Source organism: Pogoniulus pusillus, chromosome 35 (genome assembly GCF_015220805.1).
Source record: "Pogoniulus pusillus isolate bPogPus1 chromosome 35, bPogPus1.pri, whole genome shotgun sequence".
NCBI lineage: Eukaryota > Metazoa > Chordata > Aves > Piciformes > Lybiidae > Pogoniulus > Pogoniulus pusillus.
Genome location: NC_087298.1, coordinates 14321434 through 14339327, shown reverse-complemented (window position 1 = coordinate 14339327; position 17894 = coordinate 14321434). Strand labels below are relative to the sequence as shown.

The following is a 17894-nucleotide window of genomic DNA, read 5'->3' as shown; positions in this document are numbered from 1 at the left end:
CATGCAGAGCAGGCATTGGAAAGATTTGTCTTGCATGAGATCTCCCTAGAATACCCCTGAAAGTGTTTAGTTTGGTTGGAAGAAAGAATTAGAAGCACTTTGCATCTCTGTGCGCCTCCAGATGTCTGTCCTCCAAGAGTTACAAAAGATTTGGTGGTGTAGCTCTTGGGTTAGGAGCCAAGGTGATGTGTGAAATGTGAAGTCTACTGGCAATGAGCTGATGTTAGCTTGAGTGGGAGCAGTCCTTTGTGCAGCCCAAGGCTTCAATTTCCTTCTGACGTGATAAAGTTATGCTTCCCCTGGAGAAAGGGCAGGCTGCAGGGGGACTGGTTCGGGCCCTGTAGGTGCAGCTGGAGCTTTGGACCCTAAGGCACCGAGGTGGGAGGGCACCAGAGCACCTGGTATGGGTGTAAGAATAAAGGGTGAGAAAGAGGTTTTTTTTGCTTGGGGGTTTGAGGCTTTTTTTTTTTGTTCACTTTGGTTTTCTTCCCTAAATGCAAGACTGGTTGCAAATGCCTGATGCAGGGCGGAGAAGAGCCTGGTTTATAGTAAGGCAGCTGCCCGGGCTGTTCTTGCTGCGCTCGAAAGCTGTTCTGTGGCTTCAGAAGAAGCAAGTTCGAGGCCGTGCCGTTGTTTTTAGAGCAATTGCACAGAACGCGCATGTGCCGGAGCTTGTGGAAGTCCTTCGGCGTCCCGGCACTGTCCCTCGATGTCGGCCGCAGGTGTTGCGGCCAGCGCGCAGCGCAGAAGCGGCCGAGACACCGACAGCTCGAGGCCACAGCCCGGGAGGAGCTTTCCGTCGCTATGGAGACGGCGCCGTTGCGAGGCGGAGCGCGTCGGCGGCGGGCCGGGGCATGGCCGGTTTGAATCGCCCAATGCGGGAGCCGTGGGCGGTGGCGCGGCGGCCCCGGAAGTGTGGCGGTGGCTCCTGCGCCCAGTGTGGCGTCCCACTGCTCGCCTCGGCCCGGCAGCAGGGTGCTCATGGCCGTGGCGGCCCCTCCCGCCGCCTCCCCGCCGCCAGCCAGGAGCTCCTGAGGCAGCCGCGGGCCCCGCGCAGCCCTTCCCGGTGAGGGATCCGGGGCCGCCTAGGCCGGTGCGGGGGCCGGGATGGGGAGGGGCCGGGGTCTTCCTCGCCCTGTGGCCGCGGGGACGTGCGGGCTCACGGCTGAGAGTCGTTCGGTGCCTTCACCGCCGTGTCAGCGGTGCCCACCGCCGTTGGGCGGCCCTTCCCGCCGCCGAGGAACGCGGGATCCAGCGGTTTAAGCGTGTAACGGAAAGCGTGTTTGGGGCGAAGCTGTTCCCGCACCCTGGAGCCCGAGGCAGCCGCAGGCTCCTGGAGCAGCTTCCGGGCATGGCAGAAGTTCTTCAACCGCCGCAGCCGAGCCGGTTGCTAGGGGAAGCTGCGTGCGAGCGCCCGAGCTTCCCCTGCGCGGGTACGGAGCTCTGCGCGCTCGCAGCCGGTGCTGCAGCCCGGGCGCACGGTTAGTGCTGAGGGGAGCTGAAAGCTCAGCAGCGTTTGGAGATGTTCGTAGCTCGGAGCTGGGGAATCCTGGCTCTTCAGGAAAACTTATTGCTGTTCCCAGTGGAGGAAAGTGCGGCTGTGCCTTCCCGTCTGTAGCTGAGGATGGCAGTTTGAAGGGGTGTGCAGGTACCCTGAAACCACTCAAGCTTTGTTTCCTTAGGAAACTGGTTAAAAATTGCTGTTAGAATTTGGAGGTTTGTAACTGGGTAAGGCCATCGTGTACTCATAAAAACCACTGTCCATTGTTTAAAACCAAATTTCATCATCATTGTGTACAGATTTGCAGTCTCAGCCTTTATCCTCATCCTGTGCTTGTCAGAGGATGCCAGGACAGGTCAGCTTCTGTCGTTAGGGTGAATACTTTTGGTGTGTTTAAGCCTGCACGTTGTCTTACATCTAAAGGAAGATGGTGTTCAGAAAGTGCCATCTTCTCCTATCTGTGGTTGTTTTATTGTTTCTCTGTCAGGTGCCACTCATCCCTCAACAACAAAGTGCCTTCAGCCTCTGCACAGAGCCCACTGTCCAGAAGATCTAAAAGCTGTAGAATCACTGTAAGTAATGTTACCTAGGCTGACAAAACCCTTTCTGCTGGAGTCAGATCAGTGCTGCTGGTGGGGCTGTGCAGGATTTGCAGTATTTTACCCTTCCCTCCACCCAAGTGTCCAGCTCCAGGGTGGTGACTGGAACCTTGTGTCTCGGGTCTCAATGGTGTGTCAGATGGGGTTGAGGTTCTGCTTTTTTCCTAGAGATTAGAGAAACATTGTGAGCCAGAAACTTTTGATCATTTAATTTCAAAAAGATACTTCAAGCTAGGCACAAACAGAGGAGTTTACAGATTGGAAGAATCTGATGGTGTCCTGTTGATTTTTCCTAGCTGTATAATTAATGCTGTTCTCCTCCCTGCTTCATATTTCTCTTTGTGATCAGATTGTGTTGGTTACTGGAACCTTTGATTTGCTCACTTGCTCTAAGACTTTGAACTCAAGCAACTCTTACAGAGACCTGCTATCAGTCTAGTTGTGTTTGGTCTTTAATAAGCACATTAAAAGCAGAGGATGCCAGAAGCAGAGGAACTGTTGGTATTAATCCTACAATGACATAAAAATGATGTTCAAAATGGCAGCTGGTACTCAAAGGAAGCTCCAGTGTTGACCAGGATTGGCCATTGTTGTGCTCTGGCACAGAGGGAAGTGTTGTTATTTCCAGTTTCCTTATTTGCAGGTTTCCCTTGTTTGTATTGCCCCTTCCTATCTGTGGGAGAAGAGCCATGAAGAACCGTTCCTCATCTCCCCCTTTGCACGTTCATGTGGATGAAAACACCCCTGTCCATGTCTATATTAAAAAGGGTCAGAAAACCTCACCTGCAAAATGCCAGGTAGGAGCTGGGTGTTTTTAAGGGCTGCAAAGAGGAAGGAAAGTGATTCTGCACCTACCACAAAGCCCTCAAGGTCTGCCTTGTTGTGTTAGAACTGGAAGACTTGAATTCTTGTGGTGGATTTTCAGTAGTGAGTCTTTGTGGTGAAGATGATTTCAGTGTGCTGCAGCACGTGTTGTTTTCATGTCCAAGTGAGGCCTTGTGAGCAACTCTGCTTCCAACACAATGTGCTTTGGGGGATTTTTTTGTCCCTTTTGTTATTTCCTGAATACGTGTCCTGAAAATATTTCTCTTTGGCTTCCTCATTTTCATGTAAAAGGTTTTGGGAAAGTTAACCTGTGGATGTTTAAAATGACACCTTGATTGCACTAGAATGTTCAGAATAAACAGTCTGGATTCGAACCATGTTCTGGCATTAAGCATCTCTGCAGGCTGCTGAGCTACACAGCAAAGAGGACCTCTTTGTTGTCTTACTCAGAGGGAGAAGGCAGTGCTGAATTTGAGTTCCTGGCTGTTTGATGTCTGGATGCTTGTGTAAAGTTGTCCTTACAGGGTGGTGGGGACTGCTGGCTCATTCATCTTTGTATGCAGGCATCCTCTGCAGAGCCCTCTGGTCATTTTGCTTGTGGTTATGGGTTAGACTTGACAGGGAAATCAGTGACTCCTAGCAATCAGCTGCGGATTTAGAGAAGATGTGAAATAGCTGCTTCTATGGCTAGAACTGTGCAAAACCACTTGAAGTTAGAGCCCCTGGAGTCCCATGCAGATAAAGGTGGAGCTGCAAATCAGGAAAAGTGCTTTTGGGGCTCCTCACACTGTTCACACTGCACTATCTTTTTCTTCTCTGCTAGTGCTGTAGTCAGAAAAATGCAGCCAATCTTTTGTCAGGTGAGTATGGGATAGAGAAGGAATTTCCCATGCTGTTCCTTCCCCGTGTGACTGGCTTGTGCTGTGCTATTTTTGTGCGTAGCTCCATGCAAAGGAGACTTCCTCCCCTGACCCACTGGGTAAGGCTCTCATCACACTACGAGTGCCCAGCAACAGAGCTGCTGTGCCATGGACAGCAATGTACAATATCTGTCCAGGCTGGCAGGTGCAGCAGCCTCCTTTGATGGCTGCTGGCTCCTCTGATCTGTCTTGTGAAACACTCTACATTAGACTTCCATGAGGGAACTTGAATTTGGTTTCGGAGCACTAAACATTTTGAATGGTTCTTGAAGTCTGTGATTGATTTTGTTTTCTCTTCCTTCAGCTAAAGCACAAACAGAAAATGAAAGGGGACAGCATGAGCATGGGCCGAGCTGTTCGGGCGAAAGCTAAGGCCCCCTGGGTGCCCCCTGGCAAAACATCTGTCCGGGACTCCCCCTGCAAATGGGAGGTAGGTCTGATTTTGCTCTTCAGTACAGATTTTGGGGTTTATCTGAGGCTGAAGAGAGCAGCTGGGCTGATCTGAAAGAAGGCTGCTGTTGCCTGCTGTCCATTCTAAGAGTCTTCTGTAAATCTTTTTCACTTTCTAATACAGAAAAGGTGGGCATTGATTAGTAGCCTGTGGCCCCATCAAGCCTTTCTGCTTCCAGAAGCCAGAGAGATTCCATTCTTTGTTGCAGCTTTACTAATCTCCTTGAAGATCTAATGAGGAGCTGTGGTTCCTAATCTCTTTTGAAGCATGGAGCATTTGTGTAGTACTGTATCTGTTTTCTTTCTCTTGAGTTGATAGTTTTGCCTTTTGTAATCCTGTCTCTTCCTGGGTGAGGATTTGAATTGTCAGTATTTTCTAAAGCTTTTTCTGCTCTAGTCTCTGCATTCTTGGCCTTGCCCTGATGGAAGGTACTGGTTACAGATACCTTTTTTTTTTCCCTGGATAGCTTTGTAGGAGTGATGCAACCTGGTCTCTGTTTTGGGTTCGAACACTGTTTATAACTGGAGTAAAAGCCCAGTGCTCTGTATTGCTGTTCTGCCAGGGCCCAACCCACCGCCTTGAAACAATGCCTGCAGCTGCAGAGAAGATGCTGTCAGTGCTGCACCTCAGTGACCTCTCTGCAGATGAGGAGGATGAGGACGGTGCTGTGCAGTGCAGGATGGAGGAATGTGGAAAGGAGATCGATAGCCTGATGAGTGCCGTGGGAGCACTGAGGAATGAGGTGAGGGGACGGTGTCAAGAGCTGTTGAGTCAGACTCTGTAGCTTCTTTCTTTCCCAACATGTTTGAGGGCTGTCATGTCTTGTGGCTGGTGGTGACTTCTGGACTTGGAGCCAGGACAGTTTGAGGGCTGGGTGCTGTTTGCAGGCAGTAAGTGAATTTGGCTCTTTGTGCACAGGAGCAGCCTGCAAGTATCTAGGCAGAAAGCCACTCCAAAATGTGTCCTCTGTTGTTTGGTGCAGCTGGATATCTAGTTCACTATGCTGGATTGGATTCCATGTGCACCTGGCTTGTCTTAAGTTCTGTTTAAACATCTTCATCAGGCCAAACTGCAGAAAAAGGAGGAACAGCAGCAAGCAAGAAAGCGACTCCTTGAGGAGCAGAAGGAAGAACTGAAGGAGGTCACACAAGAGCTAGTGGAGACAGAGCATGAGAACATCCTGCTGAGGCGCAACATCGAGCGCATGAGGGAGGAGAAGGATCTGACTGTGTAAGGAAGCTGTCTCTCTGCTGCTGGCACCTACCTCTGCTATTGCCAGTACTGTTTGAGGGTGCACCCTGGGATGCAGTGACGCTGAGCAGCTCATCTTCCTGCATTTTTAGTCACCTTTACAAAGGGGAACTTCAGATGGCAATATCTGCAGAGAAGAGCTCTGGAGTGATTATTGGAATGGAAAATCTACACTGAGAGGAACCTGTTGGCTTGTCTGGCCTACTGGAGGGTCATCGTAGCCCTGCAGCTCTTATCTCAAGGGTTCAAATTGGGGTTGTAGTGGTAGAACAACAAATGCATAAACGCGGAGCTGAAAGCTGAAGAACTTCTGGCCTTTCTGAAAATCGTCCAGAGACAGGAGTGGCAGGTCCTGAGAGGACTGAGCCATGGGCTCTTAGTGACCCCCACCTTTATCTAGGTCTGCCACTGTTGTATCTGCTTCCTGTCTAAAGAGTTAGGAAAGTTTGTGTCTCCAGGGGGGCACCAGTGCTTTAAGAAGGTTAGTTTTATATTACCTTAAGAAAGATTTCTTGGAAGCTAGCATTGGATTCCTGTTTTGAAAGACTTTGTAAATACTTTAGAGTGTCACTGACTAAAGGCTCTGAGCTGTACATCTTGGTGTGCTTTCCTGTTTCATGTTCAGTCAGTTGATGTGTTAAGTTCTGCTGTGCTTGAAGTACCCAGGAAAGGGCATAGCATTGTGTTTTGGGTCTAACAGTGTGTGCTGGCTTTGGTAGAAGCGCCACTTGTCCCCTTCCAATTCCTGTGTTGTAACTGTGGTCCTGGCAATCTTCTGGTTTCTGATTACCTGGCCTGAGAGAGGGCAACCCCTAAGTAGTGCTTGTTTAGTCTATCCTATGACTGGGGGGGGTATGAGTTTTAACTCAATCCATTGTATGTCAGTAGTGGCTACAGCTGTCAAAAGTTCTTTCTCTGACAGCTGGATTCTCATTGCAGGCTGCAGAAGAAGTACCTGCAGCGTGAGAAGGAGAGTTTGATGTCCAAGCTGAGTGAAGCAGAAAGGGATGGAGCGGCAGCAGCCAGGCAGATCCATGCCCTCAAATACACTATTGGGAGACTCAACGTTGTAAGTGTTTTCCTTCCCTATTCTTGCCTTTATTCTTTGTCCTGTTAAATGCTTATCTTACAAATGTAATGTTGCAGTTCCTGATCCAGAAAAGCACAAGGAAGAGTGGAAGGGTTATCAGGCCTGAGGCATTTGCCAGTTTTGTTTGGGAGTGGGGCCTGTGCCTGCAGCATGCATCCAGTGTCTGCAGAGAGTGCTCTGCTTGTCTTAGCTTCGTGTGGGATTCCTTTCTTTTCCCCCATTTTTTTGCCTTTCCTTCTCCAGGAGAAACATATGAGCAGCTCAGATGTTAACACACTGACAAAACAGAAAGAGCTTCTGCTCCAAAAGTTGAGCACCTTTGAAGAATCCAACCGGACACTGCGGGAGCTCCTCAGGGAGCAGCACAGCCGGGAGGTGAGCAGCGTTCAGTGTTGCAGCTGGGATGATTACAGGAGGCTCTGTTGTCTTGTGCATTGAAATAGAGGGTGAGAGCTTTTAGCTTTTTTTTTTTTCCCCCACCCTTGCTGTTGGCCCTGGATCATAAAGAACAGGTAGATGTTTTTTTTTTATCACTGCCTACACCACAGAGTAAGACTGACTTTTCTGCTCTGGGGCTATTATAGGCATCTAACTCTGCGTTAAAAGGTAAAAGCACTGCTGTGTTGACAGCTCTTCCCGATGGCTCTGTCCTGATCCTGCTGGTATAAAACTTTACTGCCACAGTTGAGTTGGCCCAGGGCTGAAGACTAGAGGTGGCCTTAGCTGATGGGAGCCTAAGGATGGTCAGATCTTGAGTTTATAAGCTGTAAGAGCAGTAACAGAGGATCTGTAAACATTTCTGTACTGCTTGTGAAAGCAAGACAGAAATGCAATTGTTGTTCCTCCTGCAGTTTGTATGCCATCTAAGGCTGATTGTAACAATTCTTCCTCCCAGGGGACTTTCTATGAATAGTGGGAGAATTTGGGAAGAAATTGATACTGTGCTTTTTCCTTTGAGGGGTGGAAAAGATTTCTGAGGTGGATGATGATGTGTGAAGCACTTAGCAGACCTGGTGCTTCAGAATATCTTCTGAGAGTTGCTGTTGCAACTGAGAGGAGATGATTGATTGGTTCAATTTAAAGAATATGTACAAACCAGATTTTTTAGTTAGGAAGTTTCCTCACTTCTTTTGTAGAAGGATGCTCAGAAGATACTGGAGCAGCAGGGAGCGCTGCTGAAGAGGCTGGCTGACTCAGAGGCAGAGAACGTGGTAAGCAAAGCAGTCTTCTTTGTTTTCTCCTGTTTTGTTAATGATGAGGCAGAGGTCTAAGATCACAGACACTTCTGTTTAGCCATCAAGTCTTAGACCAATGTGTTTTAGACCAATAAAAAGTCGTTGGCTTTTCTGGTACTGAGGATCACTACCCTGCTCCCCCAGTTAACAGGCTGCATTTCAGAGCGGGTAGGTTTTCCTAGCCTTTGAAATATAGGGCCCTGTTGCTTAGAGCCAAATTGTTCTGCTTCCCTTTTCTGATGGCACTAAATGTATAAAGCAAGAGTTGTATTCTGTGTTTCTTTAAAAAAAAAACAACCTGCTCTGAAGGTAGGAGAGAAAAAATGTCTGCTGCCAGGATACCTCTGATGGCCAGGATAGAATCCTTCAGTTTGCAAAGCATCTCATGGTTTCTGTACGTTGATCATGCACAGAGAAGAGAAGTTCTCTGTATCTGCTCCTGTCACTGAGTGCGTGAGTGACCTGATGCCAGTCATTGCCTGTCTCTTTATATGTAAACTGGAAGAGTTCTGACATTGCCACAGGTGATCCAAGTTGCCATGAGGCAGGTGATGCCCTTGTCCATGAATGGCCACCCCGGGCCCTGTTACACAAGGGTGCCTGCATCGCTGTGGCTGTCTGCTCGAGGAGAGCCTGGTCTGCTTCTCCATGCTGTGGGCACCAGACGGACTGGCTGCTGAGGGATGGAGGCAGTTCCAGCTCTCCACGTGCCAGAATGTATTTGTTACTTAACATCTGAGTGGTGTTTGTTTTCACAGCAGCTTCAGATGAGGCTTCAGGAGAAAGAAAAAGAAGTAGATGATCTTACTGCTCAGATACAGACAGAACAGGTAGCTTCCTTTTCCTTCTTTCCTCTCTCTGCTGCACCCTCCAGTTCTGTAGAACCACAGAGACTCCAAACGAGGGCTTTGTAGTTGCAGCTGCTGACTTTTTAAGGGGTTGAATGGCTGCTAGCTTCTCAGTCTTCTGAGATAGAGACCTGTTCCCACATGGTTGTGGGTTCCATGCTCTGCTAATAAGACACCTGTCCCAAGGCTGGAGAGGTAGTGCTCGCTTTGCTGGGGCCTTTCTTTCCAAGGGCCTGTGGGTTCCTAGTGTCAAAGCCATCTATTCCTCTTTTGAGGAAGTAAAGATCAATGTGGTGGAGGGGATCAGTCATGAAGAGTGTTTTGCTCTAGAATAAATTTTTCAAGGCAGTCACTCACATCTGATGGAAAATAAACAACTGCTCAGTTGTTCCCCATTTCTGAGGGGCAGAAGAGCTGTGAGGGTCCATCTGAAGGATGTGGAGGTGGCTGGAGATCATTCAGAGATCTGAGGCTGTGCCATGCTGACTTCTTCTTTCTGTTAAGTAAACTCTCCAGCTTTTCAGGGCTTTCCACACGTGAGCTTGCTGAGGAGGATGGTGAATGTCTCATTTCTGACCCAGGAGCAGGCAAAGGCAGCAAGTGAGCTCTCCAAGTCGCTGGAGGCTGTCAGAGGCCGTCTGCAAGCACAGCTGCGAAGCAAGGAGGCGGAGAACAACCGTCTGAGCACACGGATCCGGGTGTGTTTGCAGGGCTGCTCTGCCTGTGGGCTGAGCTGGGGGAAGCAGCACACGCAGCTCCGCTGCTGCTGTGTCTGGTGGCTAGAATACTGGCTGCAGCTGTCTGTGTCCCTGGCACACAGCACATTGCTCAAGTGAAGCAGGAAAGAAAAGCGCTCGCTGTCAGTGTCTGAGGCCAGCCCTAAGGTTAATGTGCATTCGCTGGACTGCTCTTTCTCTTACTTGCTACATGATTACTTAAACGATGGCTTTAGTTTCGTCTAGCATCAAGAGACTGTAAACTATTTGGTCTGTTTTCTGGGAAAAAAACTGTGCCCTAAGTTCCTGTCCTGATCACACTTGTGCATGTGTTCTGAGGTACTCATGAGGAGGAGAAAGTGCCCTGCTTTATCTTTTTCAAAGTCTGATGCTGGGAGGAACACATCCGTAGTGGTGGTTTAGAAGAGCTGTGATCCTTCAATAGCTGCATGAACCAGCACTAGTATATGTGAGCAATTCGTGAAGAGAGTGTCAGGAGGGGAACTCAGTGCTCTAGAGAGCAGCTTGTGAAAGAAGGGAAGATATGGCATGCTGGGCATGTCTGCCGGCATGAGGACAGGGCTGTGCAAGGTGAAATGCAGCTGCAGGCTCCTCCAGGCTGGAGCTTGGGGGTTTATGGCCAGCTCCCTGCTGCTCTGGGGGTGCAGGTTCAGGGGTGTGCTTGTCCACCACAGAACCTGGAGCGCAGCGCGGCTCAGCACAAGGTGGAGGTGGAAGGTGCCGTGGGACAGCTGCAGGAGCTGAGGCAGAGGGCAGAGCGTGAGAAGGAGGCACTGAAGAAAGCCGCCCGTGTGCAGAAGGAGCAGGCGCAGCGTGCCCAGGAGTACGCAGAGCAGATGGCACTGCAGCTGGCACAGAAGGTACCTGAGATACCACCTCCTGGGTCGTGCATCTAAAGGTTTGCCTTCTGGCAGCAGTCCCTGGAGGGCCTCTGCTTTCAGCTAATGAGGTTTATTTCTGTCTCAATGCCTTGGCCCATTTGGGCTAAGTTTAGAACAAATCCATTTTCCTCAGGTCTCCCCACTCTTACCTTAGGACATGGAATAGCTTAGGAATTCCAGGAGCAGAGCCTGACTGGTAGAATCTTAACCATGCTTTGTGGTAGTTCATCTGCCTTCTAAGAGGGTTCTCCTTTCCCTGCTGTTACCTGTTGGCTGGCAGTGTTGGAGGGCACCTCTGAAGGATCAGGAAGAACAATGAAAATTGCTTATCCTCAATATTTGAAGTCTTGGTGAAGTCTCTGCACATGTCATGCTAGCCCCTGTCAGCATCTCTGCACACTGCAGTGCCATTTTTGCCACTATGGCTCTTTCCCTCATGCATTTGTCCTGCCTGCTAGGACAGTTACGTTGCTGAGGCACTCTCGACCCTGGAGTCCTGGAGGAGCCGCTACAACAAAGCAGTGAAGGACAAGAGTGGCCTTGAACTGGAAATTGTGACACTGAACAGGTTAGAGGAAATTAGGCTAGGGAGACAAGAGTGAGTGGGGATGAGTGCTAAGGTCCAGGATCAGCTAATTGAGTGATTTGCCTGTAGATCCCAAAGGCTGCACTGCCTAAGGGCTAGAGCAGAGTTTGGAGAAGGGGACAGAGGGATGTGGATTCTGCTGCTGCTTTGCCCCAGCAAAGGCAAGCTTTGTAAGGGTTTCCTGACCCCTAAACTTCCTGCCCTTGCCATTTACAATGCTTTGAAAGAATTAAAGTTATTTTGAGATCTGTTTGAGATGTTCTGATGGAAGGGAATAGGAGAGACAGGCAGTATGGTTTGTGCCAGTCTTGTTCTAAGGCAAAATAAATAGGTTGTTATCACTGCAGGACAGTTGTTGCTGAAGGATAAAATAGGCAGCTTGGGGACAAGAGGGGAACTTTTTCATCCTGTGTGCCTTGCATGCAATGCAGTGAGCTCCAGGGGGCAAGTCAAGCTGATCCTGAACAGACTAAGGGGACTGAGGCAGTAGAACAGTGTAACAGACAGACGTGAGTGGAGGAGGAAGGGAAAAGGATAGGAAGAAACCAGGTTTCTGAAGCAGCTGTCAAGAGTTAGGAGTCTTACTCTTTCTTGTCACTTAAGAAATCATTTTCTTTCCATGTTGCAGCCGTGTTGCAGACTTGCTAGAACAGCAGACAGCCCTGCAGGACAGGATGCGGGAGGACAGAGAAGCTTTGATGGATAAATTGCACTGCCAGAACACAGAGAGCAGCTCTTTCAGAATGGAGAATGAAAGGCTGAGGGTTAGTTACTTCAAAAAATGGGAAAAAGGATTCAGTATGGGAGGCTGCTTGGCCTCTGAGGACAGAGCTCAGTTGCTGCCATTACTGCCATTCAGTTTCAAACCAGTTTTACCATAAGCAGCCTGTGATAGGGCAAGTATGCTGGGAAGAGACATAAAGAAAGTGACCATCGTGGGAAGCTTGGTGGTCTTCCACATTTTGACTGAGATTGGCTCCAGCTGGGATCTTGCATCTTGTCTTTACAGCTTCATGCTGCTGGAAGAGCAGCAACAGAACCAACAAATGTAGCTCACAGAATGTGATCTCCAGAGCAGGGGACTGGCTGGTGTGTCTCTCCTGCAGGTGATCTTGTAGGTGACCTACATCAGTTTCCTCTTGGAAAGCTAGGTGCTGAGCCAAGTGGGGGGTGGCCCTAAGCCAAGCAGCACAGCTGGTTCTGGCAAACCTGGAGGCTGTGCATCCATCCGTCCAAAGCTCTGTGCTCTGCTAGTGTAAGCTGGGCAATCCACTGCAGCCTGGAGGGTTTTGCCAGCTTTGCCAACTCTTCTTTCTTAGTCCAGCCAGTGCCAGGCAGCTCACAGGGAGGCTGCTTCTGAGTGCTCAGCAGAGGGTGTTTTCTTTCTTCAGGCTAGTGTGGTCCCCATGGAGGAAAAGCTGAACCAAGCACAGCTGGAAGTGCAGCAACTCAAGGGCTCTATCAGGAGCTATGAAGGGTTGATTGAAAGCTACAAGTCACAGGTAGGCATCTCATCAAAACCTTTAGCCCCTGCACAGGCATGTTGCCCTCCTTTGCTGCTGTGGTTTAATCTGTGTGACCCTAACCCTTTGCTTTCAGAGGATGTTGCTGTTTTGCATGGGTTTGGTTCTTTTGTCTCTATTAAAGTGACTTTTACACAAATGGCAGCATGCGGGCTGCCAGGTGCTGTGTGCCAAAGTGTGGGAAGCTTGCCCTTCTGTGTGCTCATAAGCTGCCCATAAAGAACTGACTCCCCACAGCAGAGAACTTGATTACTAGAAAATAAAAGACTAATTTGGATTATTTCATTTTTCCCTACTCTTTTTCAAAAGGTAAAGGAAAACAGTGAGATGCTTTCCTCTGCCTCTGGGGAGATCTGTTCCTTAGTGGCTTTTGGGGAGCAAGTTTTGGATATTGTGGTGGTAGAAAGATAAGGGAAGAAAGATAAACTTTTAGTGGAAAACCCAAATTATCCAGTTGGCAGAAGCAGAAAGAACTTCCAAATACAGCTCTGGAGTGGTTACTGAGGCAAGAAACTTGTTGCCAATCCTCAAACAGTTTTGATTCCTCCAAAGTGTCGCACATTTGTTGAAAAGTGTAGGTGACAGATAAAGTCTGTGGAGGTTTTGTATCTGCAGGTGGTGAAGGCCCAAATGGAGGCAGATGATATGGCAGCAAAGCTGGAGAAGTGCAGTAAAGAGAACAAGACACTAAAGGATGACATGAGCAAGGAGATTGAGCTGGTAACTGTTTCTCTGAAGCCTGATATGAAGACATTTGTGGATCCTCCTGTTTCACACTGAAACTGGCTGTGGATGGGATGTGAGCAGCATGCCTGAGCTGGCCCTTTCCAGTAGTGTTTCTGAGGACTTGTCCATTCTGCAGAAGTGGTTGAACATTTAGCAGCTCAGTTTCTGCTGTCTGGCACTCCACAGAGGTGTTTAGCTTGCTTAGTGTGCCCTTTGCTGTGGGAATGGTGGCTTAAGCAGTGGAGTGGCTGGGGCTCACCATTTTCTGATGCAGAGCAGCTGTCCTCCAAAAGGAGCAAGTTTCTAGTACAGCTGAAGGCCAGGGTCACTCCTACTCCATCTGTGGGGAATGTCAAATCCTAAGAAAGAGCCTTTTGGAGTAGGAGAAGGCTCTAGGCATGAACTCCAACACTGGCCACACGTCCACACAGTGTCACTGTGGTTGCAGACTAACGAAGCTTCGTTGAAGCTGAACTTTTTAGTCTTGGCCCTGTGAACATTCTGACATTACTCACATGCTCTTTGGCTGCAGGTGCGCCAGCAGTTCCAGAGCCAGCTCACTGAGCTGGAGAAGCTGCCTGAGATCCTAAAGGTCAAAGAGACACAACTGGCAGAGTGTCAGGAGCAGCTTCAGAGTTATGAGAAGAAGAGCATGGACCTGTCTGTGGTGGTTGCAGATCTTCGCCAGCTGGTAAGGAGCTGGCAGGTAGTAACGACGGCGCTGCAGCCTCAGGGCTGAGGGCAGCCTGAGCTCCTGCCCTCAGAAAGGGCCAAGCTCCGCCTCTGTGCTCCTCTGTCTGAAAAGATTAAAGGTGCCCTGCAAACCTGGTGTGTGCTGTGTCTGTGTGCAGGGAGTTGAAATGTTTCTCCTCCCTTGGTGCAAACTCTTACTGGGACTTGCACAGCCACAGTGCCAACACTTGCTAATGCCCACACTGGCTTCTGTACTTCCAGCACCTTGCCAGCTTTCCCTGCTGTGGTTTTCTGCTGTCCTAACCTTGTTTTCTCAGCCTGATTCTGGGTTGTTTTCCCAGCCCCTGTGTTTTCTCCCCAGGACTGTGTAGGTGCTTCAGGACAAGCGCAGATAGGCATGGCCTCTACAGCCATGCCTCAAGACACAGCAAACGATCTGGCAGTCCAGCTGCTGTGCTCTGACTGCCTGGAAGTTGCAAACCTTGCTGGTATTTCAGCCTCCAGTGGGCCACTTTCACGAAGGGGTGCTTGGTTGTATCTGTGGATGGCTGTGCTGCATGCAGGTGTTTGCAGAATTGGCTTTTCAATTGCAGTGGTGAAGAATTTTCTCACACCTTTTCAGACACTGCTGGAAGCAGCAGCAAAACAAGGTTTAGTGCTTTGCCTCTCTGCCCACTGTTCCTTATCTGGGGCTCTCATAAGTGATGACTTGAGCATGTTTCCTTCTGCAGAGCTGCTTATGTTTTAGGTGGTTAGTCATGTGTCTGTGTAGTGACTACTCTGAAGTAATTCCTTACTGTAATTTTTAGATTGAGCTCCAGGGGGACAAAATGGAGATGACAAGAGAGAGGTGTCAGTCTGCCCAGGAGGAGAAAAGGCAGCTCACCTTGAAGGTGGAGGAGCTAGAAAGGTTAGAAATATTAGGCTTCTCTGGCTCTTGTAACCTTCCATTTCCGTCTTCTTCCTGTTGTTTTTTCAGGGGATTGAAACAGTCTCAGTTTTTGTTCCTGTCCCCCATGTGTCTGCAGAGTTCTGTACATCCTCTTGTCCCACATGGATCGTACCCATAGCTGCCCACTGGAGAGGGAGTTTGTGTGTTTGCAGCACCTGTAGTGAATGTGGTTAGCAAGGATCCTGGTTTACAGAGCAGATATGAACAGCTCCTCCCATCTAGCCTCTTTTGAGGTTACTACCTGTTACAGTGTTTTGTAGATTCCTGTTAGTGTCAGTATCTGGAACAGTGCAGGTATGTGGTGCTCTGGATGTCCTTTCCTCTTGGAAATGCTGAGAACTGGAGAAGTGTTCTGGGGCTCTTGCCTTTCAAGGGGGAATAGGATCTGTTCCCAGACGTGCCAGGGAAAGGCAGAATGAAAGACTCTGTTTAACGTGAATAGATTTCCTTCACTTCCTGTCTTAACCTAGAAAACTAGAGACAACGAGTGCCCAGAACATAGAATTCCTGCAGGTCATAGCCAAGCGTGAGGAGTCGATCCACCAGTGCCAGCTGCGGCTGGAGGAGAAGAGCCGCGAGTGCAGCTCCCTGGCGCGTCAGCTGGAGATGGCCATTGAGGATGCCAAGAGACAAGTGAGTGATGTCCTGTGAATTCTCCCAAAGCTGCCCATACTGGGACATGGGACCAGTGAGAGTGCTGGAATACCCCCTCAGCCTGTGACCGAATGAACGCAGTTGTCACATTCCATGGAGTACAAGTAGTAAAACACTGCGGAGCTCTGCCAGCACCACAGCCACTGAGGAACTTCCCACCATCAGCAGAGAGAGGAAAACACAAGACTGAGCTGCTGCTCGTGGAGGAGAATATGTCCAGCTTAACTGCAGAGGGCCTTTGTGAGCAGTAGGGCAGGGAAACTTTCGCCAGTCTTCCAGACAGCCCTTGACAAAGCTGCTGTTCTGTGTTTCGTGTAGGTGGAACAAACTCGAGAACGAGCAGCATCCCGAGAGAGGGCAGCCCAGTCCAAGCTGTTGGATTTGGAGACCCAGCTGAGCAGGAACAAAACAGAGCTGAACCAACTGCGTCGGAGTAAAGATGATGTGAGTGACCTGCAAGGGGTCCTTTTGCTGTGCTGCAGCAACTGGAGTACATAAACCAGGGGCTTGCAGGCATGCTGCAGGAGTCAGGCAGAGCTGTGTCTGGGTGTGAGGTGCTGCTGTTCGTGCCTGGTGTCTGCAACATCACTGCTTCAGGAGGTTCTCTGGACTCTGATTTGTTCCTCAGCAGCAGCAGTCTGAAGGCCTTCTGTGTGTTCACGTGAGACACACACCAGACACCAGGGTCAGATCTCAGCCTAATTTACTGTGCTTCACTATCTGACAGAGAACACAGTATCTACTCTAGAGCAAAGGATGTATTCTGTCCGAAGGGGAATCTTTTATAAAGTCCTCTTTGCTCATTTCCTCCAGTTTATTTGGCATTGGGTCAGCACATGGGTCAGGTCAGGATGCATATCAGAAAGAGTGTTCAGTTCCCTGTAAGTAGCTAATGGCTTGTGAGTGGCCACTGCTTGGCTGCCCTGTCACCTGCTCTTGTCATGGGGCTGCTGAATGGAGCTTCAGAGGAGCAGCTGAGGCTGTAAATGCCACAGCATCATCTATGGTAGTGTCACCTGCTGCTGTGCCTCTGCCTGCTGGCCTCAGCAGTTCTGGGAACATCTCCAGTCTGAGGTGCAGGGGATGGAGGCTGTGTCTCAGCTGTGTGCTGTGCCTCTGCAGGCAGAGCGTCGCTTTGAAAGCCGCCTGCAGGACCTGAAGGATCGCCTGGAGCAGTCAGAGAGCACCAACCGCAGCATGCAGAGCTACGTCCAGTTCCTGAAGGCCTCCTATGACAACGTCTTTGGGGAAGGGGCCTTGCTGGACTCCCCTGGGCGCTCTCATTCCTCTCCCTGAGCACAGTGCTCCCTGGCTTTGCCTGCAGCAGGAGCTGGATTTCAAAGCCATAAGCAGCTTAGAAAATGGATTGGCATTTCAGGGACAGTGATGGGAGATGTTTTCCTCTTATCCTTGTAGCACAAGCTGGTAAAATGATGGTGGCAAATGTCCTTCTTGTGGGGGATCAGCGATGCCAGGCTGTGCCCCAGAACCTGGTGGTTTTGCCTGGGATGGAACAGGTCCTTTTCATTCTGTAAGGGTCTCATGGTTTCAGCTCTTAAAGCCTGTTGGTATTTTTTGTTGCGTGTGTTTATGTCTGTGAGAAGTTTCTTCTTTTTGTGCTTCTTTTTCCAGGCTGTTTCAGTGGTGGCACATCTTGTGGGGTTGTTTGTGGGGATTTTTATTTCTTTTAAACTCTTAAACATTCACCCACCAGAAGTGTGAATCTGAAAGTAACTGAAGTGCCTGGGCTCTAAACCTGCAGCCACAGTGTCCAGAAACAGAAACGATGATTAAGGATTTGGTGTTTGGGTTGGTTTTACTTGATTGTTTTATACCCCCCAACCTTCACTTTTTTCCTGAGTGTGATGCTAAAGTTGCTTTACTCCTTTGATCCCACTTTCCTGATCTTTGGTACCCCAGCACTGAGCCAAACCTCTCCAAAGGAATGGTTCAGGTTTAACCTCTGTGGCACTTCAGCTGGGGTCTGGATGGGGTGCTGGGCTGGTTAAGGAGCAGCTCTGGACACTGCTTCACCCAGCCAGCCTGCGCTTTCGGGACAATCAGGGGTTCAGCGTGGTGAGTCTCTAGAGCTCAGCTGCTCTCCAGGGCCGTGTTCTTTTGAGGAAATTGTTCCTAGGAGAGCACAAAGGCTTCATGGGTTTTATCTTTTTTGATAACTATTATTTGCCACCAGGGTTTTCTGAGTTAATACTTTTTTGAGAGTTTTGTAATTGTGGCTGTGTTTAACACTTTAAAAATCGAAAGGTGCTACAGTAAAAGAGCCAATAAAGTACATTTTAATTGGTGCTATTGGGCATTTCCTTCGAGCCTGCCGGGCTCTACCCTTCCTCTCGACCACGAACAACTCCCTGGCGTGGAGCAGGGCGCTGGCTCCAGGCACTTCCCACGGTTCAGGGGTGGG

General features: G+C 49.5%; 1 protein-coding gene across 9 annotated transcripts; it reads left to right on the top strand.

The window, feature by feature from the left end:
* Positions 1-50: 50 nt before the first annotated feature.
* Positions 51-17778, top strand: ODF2 (outer dense fiber of sperm tails 2). 9 transcript variants are annotated; one of them, XM_064170893.1, is made up of 20 exons: positions 51-1066; positions 1989-2073; positions 4150-4275; positions 4859-5038; positions 5360-5526; positions 6487-6616; positions 6881-7012; positions 7774-7848; positions 8634-8702; positions 9302-9418; positions 10132-10317; positions 10797-10906; positions 11553-11688; positions 12316-12426; positions 13063-13167; positions 13706-13864; positions 14676-14776; positions 15289-15451; positions 15791-15916; positions 16595-17778. In XM_064170893.1, the coding sequence occupies exons 1-20, from the start codon at positions 495-497 to the stop codon at positions 16766-16768; spliced, it is 3024 nt and encodes a 1007-aa protein (XP_064026963.1). In that variant the 5' UTR covers positions 51-494; the 3' UTR covers positions 16769-17778. The 9 variants fall into 9 exon arrangements, with proteins under 9 accessions (XP_064026963.1, XP_064026962.1, XP_064026966.1 ...); XM_064170892.1 differs by having other exon boundaries at positions 8631-8702; XM_064170900.1 differs by lacking the exon at positions 51-1066 and adding an exon at positions 2744-2897 and having other exon boundaries at positions 1996-2073; positions 8631-8702.
* The last annotated feature ends 116 nt before the right edge of the window (positions 17779-17894 follow it).